Genomic DNA, 16,224 nt, shown 5'->3' on the forward strand with positions numbered 1-16,224 from the left:
TCGATGTTTCATATTTGAAATCACTCAGTTTTGGAGCATGTGACGTATTTGAATTTTACCATATGATTCTGAAGTACACCAGACACCGGTATATGGTGCCTAGGGTCCAAACTAATTATGAGACGAAATGACTCTAGTTTGCTTCGTTTCGTCATTTATATTCGTAAAAAAGCCTCCAACGCTTAGATTTTCTATAAACTTATCCGGTAAAAAGGTTGAAACCAGACATAGAAAACTTAATAAAAATGATTGACTTTTCTAAAAAAAAATAAAACCAAAAAACTAGCATTTCAACTCCTTCGGTACTGATATGTATTTTCTGCAACTGTCATTTATAGAGGCTACACGTAAACATCACATGACTTTGACAGTACTGTTTACTGAATTATAGCAGAGGGGAAAATCAGCTCCATTAGTTAAAATTTCGACAGTGAAAAATTCATATTACATTTAACATGGCAGGGTGTACCGTTACTTCAAAAGCGGGGTTGATAATTATAAGTTTGGTTTTTTGGGTAAGTATACGTCTGTTGTTAATGTGTAAATGTGTAATGAATGTTGACTTCTTTATTATACATCACACGCTGAGGAAAATGTATACAGGCTAAAAACCACTAATTCCACTTTCCATAGGCTTCTATGCTAATTTCACAATATTCAATGGCTTCTCTGGACTTTACCTTAACTTTAACCTGCAGAGGACTATATATCAGCATGATTCTACATATGTCAGCTCACAATCCTCAGAATGGCATGTGGGGTTAGCAGACTTGCACTTTGCAGTGCAGTACTGGTCACCGGAAGTAAAGGGTCTATAAATAGCATGGGAAATCCCAGTGTTTTCACAAGATAGGGGTATATTTAAAAATCATTATGGAGATTAGGCTTCACATCACAAGAAGCAAAATGCACCTATAAAATGTACAGAAATGTTTTTCCTTTCAGAAACTGTTTAAATTTTTTAAATAAGATGAGAACTTTTTTCACAGCACTATGAGGAACAGGGGTAATTTCTGCGTAGGACTATTTTTGCGTACGTTTCAAATGCTTATTGGTTGAATTGGTGGTCTGTAACCTACAACCTGACCACTGTTTATATTCAGTTGACAGCCTTATTAAGTAAGTGATCTTTGTTTTGAGTCGGCATGAAATATATACAATATAACTTGGGTAACATGAGCTCTGTTGAGCTTTTTAAAAAAAAAATCAACTTATCAGGGTTCTTGTTAAGGCGCATACAAGCGTCCGGACGCAACTTCGCAAGAAAAAGTCGCTGGACGCGCCAAGTTAAAACATCATGCATCCATGGGACGCGTCTTCACAATATCAGCTGCATCCTAACATCAGTGATTTATTTAAAAATCATTAAAACTATCCTAAAAATCATTGCAGAACTCAGTATTTTTACAACAACAGAGAACCGGAAGTTTACAAAGTTAATTACACATGATGTTCATCATACAATTATATACAAAGTATATGATAAAAAAATTACGACAAATAATTTCAATCTCATATCTTTAATTAGAAGTCATAAATCTGACAAAACGTGTTAATTGCTGCCTTAACAGGTAAGAGTACGTTTTATGACGGGTAAATAATCTCCAAGGAACAATCAGCTGACTAGGGTTTGACAATTAGAAAATTAATCCTGATTGGATATACCACTATTTTGTGAACCAATCATTTTCTAAAGATTAATTTCTACTCAACAATTAATTAGACAATACTGTTATTTTAACAGGTCTCAAAATGGTAGAATCACGTGTGTTAACAAATTTTAAAACTATCACTGTTTATACAAAATGAGTCACCTCCCCTGTAGTCTTCACATTTCCTATATTTTCAACAGTGCATTATTTTTCCCATAAATATTGTTTGCAATAATTATAAGAAATACTATTCCTCTAAAATTGTGATGATTTTGGAAATTCAGTATAAAATTTTTAATATTTGTTACATTTCCTCATATACGGGTAAGTCTAAACACCGCAAAGACCGGTCTTACTGCACTAAGACCATAAAAGTACTACCATAAGAAAGGTTATATAAAAATACAAATACACCAAATTTAGTATAAAAACAGATATTGAATCATTAGCTTTGTAGTCTTTTATGCTGAAATTTCTAGCACGTGCCGACAATCTCGTGTGTAACAGACAATGACTAATTACATGCCGACTGAATAAACATTGTCGTGGATTGATAGTGCAGATTGTAATATATAAGCGGACCATACAAATATCCAAGAATACACAAGAATACCCCAGAATACCCAAGAATACCTCAAAATATACATTTGAACCTCCAATTTTGTTCAAATATTTTTTATTTTGTTGAAAGAAAATGTTTTTATTCATTTTTTTTCTGGATTTTTTTCCTGACAAACACCCGAAAATTTATCAATGTGACCAGTTAAGAAATGCTAATTATGCATGATAATCAATTTGTTTTCTTTGATCGGAGTACTCAAGAAAATGTTTGAGATTTAAAGAAAGTGCTGGCCACACGCTGCATTATTCTTTGATGTCATGGTCAGGGTATCGCGCTAGAACTCTTAACAAATAGGCTTCTGGAACAGGGTTATGTTGCTACAAGATTGAAGTCATCACTACAGAAGTTTTATGGTCGTCATCATGAACTCGTGGATCGTTATGGTGTGTCCATCAGCACCATGAAAACTGATTTATTCAACGGGTCATAGTTTTCCTTTCCTCATTTGTCTACTCCGGACTTGACTTTTTATGAGCAACTTGGCGGGTGTTTCTAGAAAAGCAGAGGACGCTTACCTACCAGTGCACCTGGTCCATGCTCCCAGTTTTTAGTGGAGTCCGAGTTGCTCATTTACTTTTGTTACTTTGTATGTATGATTTTAGTTACTTTATGTTCTTTGTTGTGTGTGTCTGTTTTCCATGTCTAGTCTTTGTCCCTGGATTAAATTCTTTTGATTACCGCTATAACCTTGGTTCCCTTGATTACTCTTACAATGTTCAGTCAAGCGAATACATGCTGGATGCATTTAACCTGTCTGTCGTATTGACAATCCTTCTGTCGGAACTCACCAGTTTAACTGTTTTAATATATATATTTTTTAAATTTCCATTAAAAAATATCATGTCTCAATAGAAAATATATGTTTTCTATAATTATCATGATTATTCTATAATATTTTGGGGGTATTCTTGGGTTTTTTTATGGACCCAAATGATTTGTGATTTGAGTGTTGGAAATGTAATGGTAATTAAATAAGTCGGAGGGACTTACATTAAAGTAATTGTATTAAATAGATTATTAATCAATTTAATCAATCTTTTTTAGTTAAGCTGACATAATTTTCTTTTTGGATTATTTGTTTATGGATTTTTTGTATTGGATTTTGCAATTTTTGTTGTTTTTTTTATGAATAATCGTAATGCCGAATTTGAAAAAAGCAGATACAAGAAATGTATAAAGAAACAGTATTAAGTCGTATAGTTTTTAATATTGAAACAATAATAATTATTACACGATTTAAACACCTGAGTGAGTTGGTATGTGTATGCAGCAAAACACTAGTGGAAGTATGCTTCAGGTACAATGGGCAACGTTGTCAACAGAGCTGAGAAGAATATGGAGATACGACAGAAGGGCGGCTTTCAGACATTTTATTATATACTTCATTCAAGAAATCAATTTTATTCTGCTCCTTTCAATAACAAAGTATCTACTAAAACTTTCTTACTTTACATGTGTACTAATTCTTGATCTTAACAAACGTAATGAACCAACAATATCTTTTAATCAAAGAGCAAGAAAGTGGACTATTTTGCTTGCTTAGACTGTAAAATTAGGAATAATATATGTCTCTAATAACATTAATTATGGAAATTAGAATGAAATTGAATTAGTAATAAAGATTAAAATTGTGTAAAGTCACTAATAAAAAATTAAATTTTATGCTTAATGAATGTTTTTAAAACATTTTCCATAAATAATATTTTTAACCTAAAGAATAACGAAAGAATGTTCAAAAATTGAACTTAACTTCAAAGTTATTCCAATGTTTTATCTATGATTATCACTGATAAACAAAATCATCACACCCAAGCTTGAACGGTCAATACTGTACTCATCATTGACCCTAATTAACCATCAATGGATATCAAAGAGCCGTGGTCATGGTCTGTCACCCGCATGATTGTCGGCACATGCTGGGGAAATTGCACACAACACTAAATAGTGAATGATTCATTGACTATTATTATATCAAATTCAGTACAATCTATGCATTTTTTAATTATCTTATCAATGATAGTACTTTTACTTCGAAAAAATGTCATCTTATGGGTCTTAGTGCACTAAGACCGGTCTTTGCGGTGTTTAGACGGACCGCTCATATATAGCACCTCACGGTATACATTTAATGGAAAGTAAGGGTTGCCCAAGACAAGGCAAGTTTCCTTCCACCTATTCTCACGACTATGCAGCATCATACTGACACAGTATCCAAGTTAAGCTAATTTTGACAAATAAACTGACTACAATCATTCTTCAATTTCAAAACTCGAATACTAACCCCCCTTCAACTGACATCAATGGGAAGAAGGAAAGATTTGCTCAATGTATTCTCATTTGGTAGAAATGAATTTGAATATAATTAAAAGTTGTCTCAGCAGAAATAGGGACTTACAAACTTCAATCAATTATAGTGCATGCATATGTTGTTCAACTGAAAAAGGCACTGTAATGCTATAGAGAATGTCTCATTCATACATTACTACCGTAAAACCCATGCAATTTGCAAAATATGTCCCAAATATATCGGTTGACACATTGTCCCGCATAAAAAATCCCATTGGGGATTTTTGAAAGTTGGCAGGTATGTTAGTATTAACATGTAGGTACATGAAACTAAATACACATTATGTCTTGAGCTGAGTCATGAAGCCAGCAAACATAATAAGTTAGTTTTCAAATGAAAAAAAAAAGATGCTGAGTTTACTCTACACAATTTAATATGGATGACATGCATAAATGCAGTGGTTATGGTTTTGTATGATTGTACATACATATATGTAGTACTATGTATGCACTAAAATAATGAATGTAGCGTTCGAACTGGTTTTAAACCAGGAAAAGGGTGGGACCCACCAAGTTCATCTGGGACTCGCCTTTCCAAAAAGTGATGAGTCACAGGCCTCACCATGTAAAAATCCTAGTGAGAACCCTTAACTTATTCTGATTAAGCTGTCCGAGTCAAATTAGACTTCAAGTTAGAGCTGTGGTCATGGCCTCTCTGAAGACATTGATTTGAATTTCTCCATAGGTCAATATCCAGTTCCTAGAATTGTATGAATGCCTTGATCCTTGTTCACCTCCGTACTTGTACTGCATTTGCCTTTGGTCTGTTTGTCCTGCACACACAGTACACTCTGGGACATTTGGTTCTTGAACACTCAAGTTTGAGTTTTAAATCCATGTTAGTTAGTGAAGTACTGTGTCAGTCTGATTTTTTCGGGGTGAAATATGAGTGTTACACCCACCCAGCTGGGACACTGTATATTTTGGTTGTTAATTGTGTGTGCAGAATCAATGACATGGGTGTGAAAATTCACCAAGTTGGTTGAGGCTAATCTCATTGACAATATGGATGTCGGTACATGAGTTCCCTCGTCCCTGACCTCCAAAATTCATTGGGGACCCTGGAAATCAAAAGGGGGAGTACAGGGGACTATCCATTATCAAAATCTACACCAGTAACACAAGTCAATTTGTCCATCTTTCATCCAAGCCATTGGCATAATGACAGAGTGGTTGAGACGCATACAATGTAGCACATGGTATTATTGATTGACAAATATAACGTGAAAAGATAAGAACAAAATCATAAAATAGATATTTATCGTTTGTAAATACTACATAAATGTCCCATATTGAGTAAAAATTAATTTGAAGTCTGCTTGATGACCAGTTTCACATCAGAGACATTGTATATAATTTGTTCATTTAAAAATAGACAACTACAATGTATGTGTGAGGTTAGTCAAGGGATTGTTTTTATATGGGATTAATCATCAGTTGTCGTCAATATTAAAGTTCGTAATTGTTTAAGTTTAACAAAACTTATCAGTGATTAATACAGTGATTTTTCTAGCACTTGTCATTTTTGTCATTGACAAAAGACTTTCCAGAATATTTCAAAAACATGATTAAAAAGAAATAACTTCATGATTATAAAGTTAATAAAACATAAAGAGTGTTCTAAAATAAAACACAATTTTTAATAATTTAGAATAGATAAAATGATTTAAATGCATATACACCTAAAGCTCTCTTTATGCAGCAAATTTGGAAACTATAAATGTTTAACTAATCCTTAACTAAAACATATACATGTAGGCGGCTGCAGCAGGACTTTTCTTCATTGGAGGATGGGTTTACAAAACATATGATCATTATGATGAACTGACAACTGCAAATTTAACACTGATCCCTGCAACTATCATCCTAGCCGCAGGAGTATTTATGTTCCTACTGGGTGTTTGTGGATGCCTTGCTGCATGCAAGCAAAACAAGATTCTTCTTGCAGTAGTAAGTATGTAAGAAAAAGAAAATGCAGTTCAAACCAGTTTATTGTACACATACACACACATTTACACATTTACTATTTACTGCTGCTACATGTAATTTGCATTTAACTTCATTTGTTTTGAATTTTCGTTATAAGGGTTAATTTCTTGATGTCAAACTTCTGAAGTCCAAACAAGTTTGGAATAACTTGCTAGTCAATAAAAATATGAAATTTAAGATTTTTAATGAAAATGTGCTTATTCAGTTTCCCACAAAAGAACAATTTTACTGACTTTTTTGTTTTGTTTTAGCTTTTCACAGTGTTGTTGATAATTTTATGTGCAGAGGTCACTGCTGCTGGGTTAGCTTATGGTTTCAGAAATGATGTAAGTTTTTTTTGTCAATGAGTCAATATAACAAGAATATGTATGTTGTATATATCTAAGAGACAACAATCCCTAGGGGCAAGTCCAGTTGGGGGCATAATGGGCATATGCTCCCTCTTTCCAAAAAAAAAAATATCGTCATCTGCATTATATTGCATTAAATATTGTAATTTGTCTTATTCATTCATCAGGCATGTCATAATCTAGTCAACTTTTATACTGATTCTCATAACTATGCCTACCCTTCATAAAATCCTGGATCTGCCCTGATCCCACCTGTATGAAAATGTCAGTCCAAGGCACCCATTGGTCTTCAATTAACAACAAAGAAACCATCATACCACAGGGCAAGCTGGCATTAAAACATCATTATACACAGGAACAGCAAAAGAGTTGCCCCTATATACTCAAGTAACATACAAAATAAACTAATGGTGAAAACGAAACAAGACATCCAGAGGCCAGAAATTCCTGAATTGGTACAATACATGCCACTGTCTATTGTTTTTTTCAAAGTTAAGAGTTCTGCTTAATATATAGTTCATAGATAAGTACAAGCTTAAGTTAACCTATAATTAAGGTCTCACTAACCACATCTAACGTTTCCATTACTTTACATGTTAAAAAAGTAATTTTCAAAGTCTCACTGTGAATTCCCAGGACAAATGACATCTTAAAGTTGCATACCGTTGCGAAGCTTGGAAAATAAGGCTTCCAAAATCATTATGCTAATGGTACGATGATAGTAGAAATTCTTCACAAAATTTACTTGAATAAATAATACTGAAAATCCACATTTTTACCTGTTCTGCTAACTGACAGCATGGAGGCAAATTACTCGCACATGTAAACAATATTCATACACTTTTGTAGTTAATTACATATATGATTTTAAAGTACACATTCTCAGCTTCATTTTGACTACTTTTAATCATAATACACACAAATAATGCACTTACAATGCATATGTCTAGGTTCAGTGTGTTTTTGGTACTACATAGCGGGGTGGCCATTTGACCCGGAAGTGGTTAGTGAGACCTAAGCTTTCGTTTACAACTTCATGAATAATTAAGAGGATTGAAATGTTTGCATCCATTTGATATTGCCATTTAAATGTCATACAGGTACATGTAATGGGATTTTTTGGGAGTTTGGTGATTCTACCTCTGTAATGGTGAAATTTATAGAAAACCAGTTTTAATTTTTATACATGTTATGGTGAGGTATAACATGTATTTGAAACCCTCCAAAAATTTGACAGTTTCCAGATGATATCAAAGGGTCCTTCTTTTACACGGTATGGCCATTTTAAGTTGTTTTTAATCCCCCCAAAAAAGGTCTAATGAATTAGAGTTATCTGTCTTTGAATATTGAATTATGTTATTATGAAGTCTAAGTCTCACTAACCACTTCCAACATTTCCATTACTTTACATGTTCAAAAAGTAATTTTCTAAGTATCACTGTGAATTCCCAGGACAACTTAAAGTTGCATACCATTGTGCACTTGGGAAATCAGGCTTTCAAAATTGTTATGCTAATAGTACAATGTAGAATATTCTTCACAGAATTTACTGCAATAAATAATGCTGAAAATCCACATTTTTATCACTTCTTACCACAGCATGGAGGCAAATCATTCACACATGTAAACAATATTTATACATTTATGTGGTAATTTATGAATATGATTTTAAAGTACACATTCATAGCTTTACTTTGACTACTTTTGGTCAGAATACACACAGATAATTCACATACAATCCATATATATAGGTTTGTGTGTTTTGGTACTACATGCCTTGGGGGGGGGAGGGGGTGGCCTTTTGACCTGGAAGTGCTTAGTGAGACCCCACCATATTTAAATGATGAATTGAGTATTAAAGAAAGTTAGTTCATTTTGTAGAGAATTGATATGGTGCAATTTATCAACAACTATTCTATGAACAAGAGTTATTAACTGTGGGCAACTTTTTTACACAGCTTCCTGTGAAAATTACATGTATATGATAATGGTTGTTAAGTATTTCTAATGCAGATTTTCTGCGTCATTTTTCTTAAAGGTGAAAAATGCAGTGAAGGATGGACTAAAACAAGCACTAAAGAACTACACTGGAACCCAGAAAGATCAGATGAACTATGTTCAGGAAGAGGTAAGTTTTTAACAAACAAAAATAATTAAACCAGAGTTTGGAGCTCAGTACCTCTTTTTTAAGTGTCATGGTGGCAGAAGCCATTTCATGTGGTTGACATCCTACTGTGAAAGTACTTTAATTCATAGATACCAATTTCCATTGATTATGGAAGATACACAAATTTGGATTAGATAGTGACTTTTGGCTTTCTCAGATAATAGCATCTTTTCTCCTGAAGTGACATTTAGAAAACTCTGGTTTTAACCATTTTCATCTATGATAAATTTAGATTTAGCAATGGTGCCAGAATTTTCTCCCACTGAAATATTGGTTTATAACCTCAACTTGAATGTTTTCCAAATGTGTAAACATGTCTAATGCTAAAAAAATATTGGACCATTATAATGCAAACATATTTTTCTGATGTAAGGTCTAGAGGACACAAAATCTTTATTGGGCAACTCATTTTTGGGTTTTTGATCCTTCTGTTAAAATATCTCATGGCACCAGGCAGTGCCTGGAACTTTCTTACTATATCTTAAATCTACACGAAAATGTAGTCTTTTGTAACCAGTAAATATATTTTTGACAGTTATTCAGCTCAATAATATTCTATTATTTCTGCAAAATAAAATTAAGATCTAGGCTTCAAATTAACTGATGATTTGAGGAACTCCTTTTTGGCATTGACAGATATTTAATAATGAAATTCATTTAAGGAATCAAGTTCTTTCAGTAATGTGTCAAGAAACATTAAATGTGTTGAGCATGTTCCATTTAACACACTTATCAGTCAACATCTTCCTCCCATCATTCATATTTTATGATTAATAAATATAATAAATTGATGAAGTGTCTAGTTATGGAAAATTTTACATTCATCAAGGAAATGATTCTCTTAAGGTTTTATTAGAGTATAACTACAGTGTAGGATAAATACTCCGTTCAAATATTTTTATGGTAAATTTGGACAGGTTTAAAAATTTGGGAAAAAGATGAAATGGGACAAAATTTGTAAATGGGTGTGAAGTTGGATACTGTGTAACTATCGTTCACATTTTATACTTAAGAAATCAGTAGTAAAGATTGACATTCTTTTTCTACATATTATAGGAAAAACAGCTCTAAATAATACGGGAAACACTTGTAAATGTATGATTAAAGTTTAAATTTTACATTATGCAATCTTTGAAAATTTGTTCATGCTACAATTTTCACTAGCATAAAAATCTCCAGTGTTAACAACACTTTGGTTATCAGACCAGTCTGACCCTCTGACAGACTTTTGGAATTGCTGAGTTATAAATTACACTCGCAATAAAAAGTACTACTGGGGGCAAGAAAAAAACCACAGCCTTGTTGTATTGCCTCACAAGCTCTTGCCATAGAATATCTGCTGGGGTTAGTATTCACCAATATTGATGAAATTTCTATCTTTTACCTCGCAATGTCTGTGATTGGATTTACTTAATGTTTGCATCAGTTTTAACCCTTGTTATGCTGCACCTGAATTTCTCCTGGCTTTACCCTGTTTCCAATTTATTGGTTCCAGCAGTGCTATGGAAGCATAATTTGTTTCAATCTGTAAGCAGCATGACTATGCTTTAAAATGAGGCTTTTTAGCTCACCTGGCCAAAGGCCATATGAGTTATTGCCATCACTTGGTGTCCGTCGTCGTCGTTACCAATTATACAAAACTCTTCTCCGCTGAAAGTACTTGACTAATTAGAAACAAACTTGGTATGAATGTTCCTTGGGGTAGCCTGCATAGAACTGGTGTGGGGATTTTTGATTTGTCAAAAAACATGGCCGCCTTTACTAAAAATAGAACATAGGGGTCAGACAGTAGTTTTTCGCATATATCTCCTAAACCGTTAGGTTTAGCTGAATTCTGTATGGGTAAAAGTGTTCAGCATGATGAGATCTATCTCTGGTCAAATTTTGGTTTTAATCCATTAAGCCATGTTGGAGTTATTGCCCTTTTTCATTGATTTTTGCTATTTTTAATGTTATTTCTTTCCAAAATCTTCTCCTCTGACACTACTTGACCAATTGAAACCAAACTTGGTATGAATGTTCCTTGGGGTATACTGCATAGAACTGTTGTGAGAATTTTTGATTCATCAAAAAACATGGCCACCGTTACTAAAAATAGAACATAAGGGTCAGACAATAGTTTTTCACATATATCTTCTAAACCATTAAGTTTATCCAAATTCTTTCAATAGCTAAAATGATCCATATTATGAGGACTACAAAAGTCTTCAGACTCCTTGTAAGAGTTATTGCCCTTGAAAATGGAAAAATGACTTTTTATTTTAATAGTTTTCAGTCAATATCTTGAAAACTATGATAGATTAAAAGAAACTTTCAATTGTTGAAAAGATCTTGTGATAGTCCTACCAAAGACTTCTTTAGTCAAAATTGTTGGACAACTTGTTTAATTTATTGCCTTTGAAAGGCAAAATTCAAGAAGGTGAGCGATTCAGGCTCCTGGGAGCCTCTTGTTAAAAAATTGATGACTTGAGAGCTGAAAAAAGAGGTCATGAATTTTCACTGCCCCAAAAAGTAAGATTTTTTAAGTAGGGTTCATTTCTTGGCCCCTCGCCATGGCAGAATTAATCAGTTAGGCTTCTTTTTTCCTGGGATCTCAATAAGAATGATGTTTCTCACCACCATTACTATGTCAACCCCTTGTTTTAACTACTTTTGGTTGTAGGTCAAACTAAGACCAAAAATTGGAAAAAAAATTATCATTTTCTCACACAAGTGACCCTTCAAGGGACTCCTGATTTCTCATTCATAACTGTAACAAACCTTATTTGGTGACAGTGGCCTTCACATGGTACAAGCTAAGGGATTAATGTGCTTTGGTTCCTGTCTGGCTCCAGTTGAACCCCATATGTAGCAAAAAATTGACAAAAATGACCATTTTTGAGTGACAGACCTATTTTACCATGTCAGCTCATCCACCCTGCCACCACCTCCTCACCCTATCACATTTCAAACCTAGTTGTAAAAACTAATTAAAGTCCAATCTTTTAAAGATGTGATATTTCACGGACAAAAATGTTCAGTAATAGTTACATTGATTTCCATGAAGTACTGTTGTCAAAAGCCAATTTAAGTTAACAAGAAACTTGTTAATTAATTTTTTTTAAGTCTTATATCGGTATCTTTCATTTTACAGCTGAAATGCTGTGGTGTTGAAAATGCAACTGACTGGACTTCATCTAAAGGATGGAACAACACCAAAGCAGTACCAGGTAGTTGTTGTATAATCAAGGACAACTGTACCAATACAGACCTAGAACCTAACAGCACGAAAATATACCAAAAGGTAGGATAAAAGTAGTATTCTTCATTGCAATGGGTGACCACTGTCTAACTGAATTTTTATCTACATTAAGTGTTTTCCATTTTCATGTAAATAATACAAGATAAAGGTCCAGATATGTTAGAATACATGTATAAAACAAGGAGTATACATGTTTATATCAGATATGTTAGAATACATGTTTAAAGCTAAAACAAGGAGTATACATGTTTATACCAGATATGTTAGAATACATGTATAAAGCTAAAACAAGGAGTATATGTGTTTATACCAGATATGTTAGAATACATGTATGAAGCTAAAACAAGGAGTATATATGTTTATACCAGTTTTCTTCACTGTTTTTACTGAAGATTGTAGCTTTAACTATAAAAGACCTATTTACATACTTTTGTGATAACAAGATTATTAAGATTAAACCCTGACAAAAACTGATCAGCAGCTGTTACAACATTTACTGGTCAAAATGATGTCACAAAGTATCATTTCTATGCAACATACTTATAGGGATATTCCACATGATATTGTTTGTATCAAAATCAAAAATAACTATTATTTTATATGATGAGAATACTTTATATTTTTAATTTAACCTGTTTGAATTGCGTCAGTAGTGGTGAAGGCAGGTCTACTACCCACTTGACTCTGTCCATCGGTCTGTTTGTCGTGCTAAGGGGATACATAATTTGTGTATTCGGTAACTCAGAAAGTATTATACTAATATTATTAAAACTTTGAACAGTGTTTATTTAAATATTGTTTCTGTATTTTGCAGGGTTGTTTCAATGAGTTGAACAGCATCTTTGCCTCCAACCTTGGCTATGTTGCTGGAGTTTCTATTTCATTTGCAGTTCTTCAGGTATAGTAATCTGTATCAATGAATTTTAATCTTGTTGCTTTTACAATGTCATTAATGTTCAAAACTAAAGTTTGTTGGAGTTCCTAAGGGTCTAAAACTAAAGTTTTGTTTGATTCATTAAAAGTCAAATTTTTATATGACCACAAACATTCCAGTCGCATGTATGTTATGCTGTTGTTGTTGTCGTCTTTGTTGTCATCACCGTAAAACTCAAATTGAGTTAGTGGAGTTCTGTGATGTGTTGAATTTAACCATGTATTTAGAGTTTGGATACATGTATTAGACCATAATTTTATAAATTTCTATTGACCTTAATTATTCTGTATCAGAAACAGAAATATGCTGTGTCAAATATTTGATCACAATTCAAATTCACAGCATAAATTTAGTGTACATACTTGCTTGAACTGTTTAGGCCTTCATGTCAGGCTGGTCAGTGAAAATTTGTTTTATTGTTTATAATCAGTACATACCAGTGTTTCATGATGGTCATAAACACATTTTTTTTGTAGACTTCTTTTTTTTCTTGACCTAAGAAATCAATATTGCTTTACATATTGAATATTTGCAGATCCTGGGAATGGTTTGCACCTGTATCCTATTCTGCAGATCTAAAGAAGTACGCTATGAAGCGCTTGGTGGCCCTAACTCAGGATTGAGAGTATAGAACAAGTATCACCAAAGAGTCACTTACAATGCATAGTAGCAGTAGTAACTTATTGACTTTGTCAGAGTCATGTCATATCAACTGTGAAGAATGAACACCATAATAGATAACTAATTACCACATAAATTCTTCTCTTACAATACAAGTCTCAGTTGTTAGTTGAGTATGCTGTTGAAATCTTAAATTACAGAATCTCTCATTTTATTGGGTAAGTTATTTGAAAAGTATGTAATGGAAATGTTCTGTTGAAGGGTTCTCTCTCTTATGTTCTGTTATTTTTCAAAATATTCATGCATTGAATTTGTTTAAGGTTTTTGTTGATCTGAGATTACATTCATTATGTACTACACTATTTTTGTCACCCTTTGGTACAATTATTTATTTTCAGTCTCTTCAACTATTTATTACAAATAAGATTTGTTATATTTCTTTTTCAAGTAATAAAGAAAACTGTCATGTTTTAACCTCTAACTTTTTGCTCAAGGTTAACTTTACAATTTGTATGTTAACTCATAGGCAATAGAACTTAATACAAACATATGTTTAAATCTCAAAATTTGAATTTTCTGCAACTAGGCTTAAGAAAGGTCATATTAGCCTGGCTGTAGCCTTGACAAATACCAAGATGTCAGTTTTTCTTTGGACTGATTTTCAACATCATGGCAAATATAATGCATTAAGTATCTGTTGAAGCTGTATTTTGATAGTTTTGATTTGCTTTGTGATACATTTTTTTATTTATTATTATAATATCATATTGTGTTACTCTCCATTCTGTCACGTTACAATCATGCATGTAGATAGCAATTAAATGTAAAAGATCAATGTTCTTATGATGTTGTCAGTCAGTAAGATTGTCATTCCAATTTAGTAAGATAGTTTTAAGATGTACACAAGATCTATGAGATGTTAAAAAAAATATTTTTGAAATATTATAATTTATTCCTGTTAGAAGTAAGAAATAATTTGCACATATAATTGTGCCACTAAAATCTTATGAGATACATGTATATTCAGTGTATGTATATGTAACAAAACCTTTTCAAACTGTGGCAATCTGGATTATTTTATGAATTGAATCTTTGAATTGTTAATCTACATGTAGACAAAATGTATAATACAAAATAAACTCTCTTTGTGAGCAGTTAATGTTCTCAATTTTCACAAGGAGAGAGAAATCAAAAGTCATTGATGCAAAGGAAAAAAAAGTAGAGTGTAAAACATGCTCTGAAAACATGTATCCTTGAGAGTAAGTTCTGTTAACATTAATTAATGATAAGAGGATTCTTTGAAATGTTTTGTGAATGTATTGTTTAATCTTGAAACTTCAGTCAAAATGTGAATTAATCTCTTTACAAATTTGTAAGAAAATGTTCATGAAATGTTTTTATTTTTTTGAATAATTTTTGGCTCCAATAAATAGCATATGCTTTTGCTTTGTTTATTTGAATGAGTTTTTATTTAAATCTTTTTAGGGTGCTAAGTATTTATCTTTTCATATACTCATTTTACACATGATTTTGCATAATATTCCAAGATAAGAGAAAAGATTTATTATCCCACCGACTGTTTAAAATTTGTGCAAGAAGTTGATGGTTCTTATGACAAGTTTGTATTACAAGAATGCATGAACACCTTGACTATTTATGCAATCACAAGCCTCTTATTTTTTTAAATTCATGATGATAACTTAAAATGAATTGTGAACAGGTGTTTTTTTTCAAAAGTATGAAGAGTTCTTTCTTTTTACGAGTGCTTTATAACAATGTTCTATCCCCATGTAAGCTTGTAATAGTATATTTTCAAAAATAGTACAGATGATTTTATGTAACAATAATACATGTATCTTCTTTAGTGGATTTATTAAAAAAAATGCATTGAAAATTCACCAATTAAATATTTGAAATTATTTAAACCAATAAAACAGCAATTCATCTTTGATCATGCTTTTCCATGATTCATTCATCTTATTAGATCTGAGTGTTATTTTTTCCCTCAAGTTAATTTATGATGTAAATTTTTGCCATGTTATTTTTGTGTTTTGATACATATTTGTACAGCTTTTAGTGTATTTATATGAAATAAAATTGTTGTACTTGATACTGTTTCATTACTTTGATATTAATTTGTAGCATATCACTGGTAAAATGCAAGTGTATATGTTTGCAGGTCTTTCTGCCTGAAGTGTTTAACATTCAGTAATATTGGCATTTGGTACAGATACTGAGACTATTGTAAATATAAAACGTATGAAACTACCATACAAAATGAAAAAGAAGGCATGTCTGTGTC

At 32.4% G+C, this 16,224-nt stretch overlaps 1 protein-coding gene across 1 annotated transcript; it reads left to right on the plus strand.

Moving 5' to 3' along the window:
• Positions 1-360: 360 nt before the first annotated feature.
• LOC148622433 (tetraspanin-3-like) lies at positions 361-16,032 on the plus strand. Its single transcript, XM_088572335.1, has 7 exons — positions 361-515; positions 6,379-6,570; positions 6,861-6,935; positions 8,998-9,087; positions 12,260-12,409; positions 13,182-13,265; positions 13,837-16,032. Exons 1-7 carry the CDS (start codon positions 456-458, stop codon positions 13,930-13,932), a joined length of 747 nt encoding a protein of 248 aa, XP_088428461.1. The 5' UTR covers positions 361-455; the 3' UTR covers positions 13,933-16,032.
• The last annotated feature ends 192 nt before the right edge of the window (positions 16,033-16,224 follow it).

This window comes from Perna viridis, chromosome 3, assembly GCF_037379345.1.
Source record: "Perna viridis isolate PV_CMFRI_1.1 ecotype Kerala chromosome 3, ASM3737934v1, whole genome shotgun sequence".
Taxonomy (NCBI): Eukaryota; Metazoa; Mollusca; class Bivalvia; order Mytilida; family Mytilidae; genus Perna; species Perna viridis.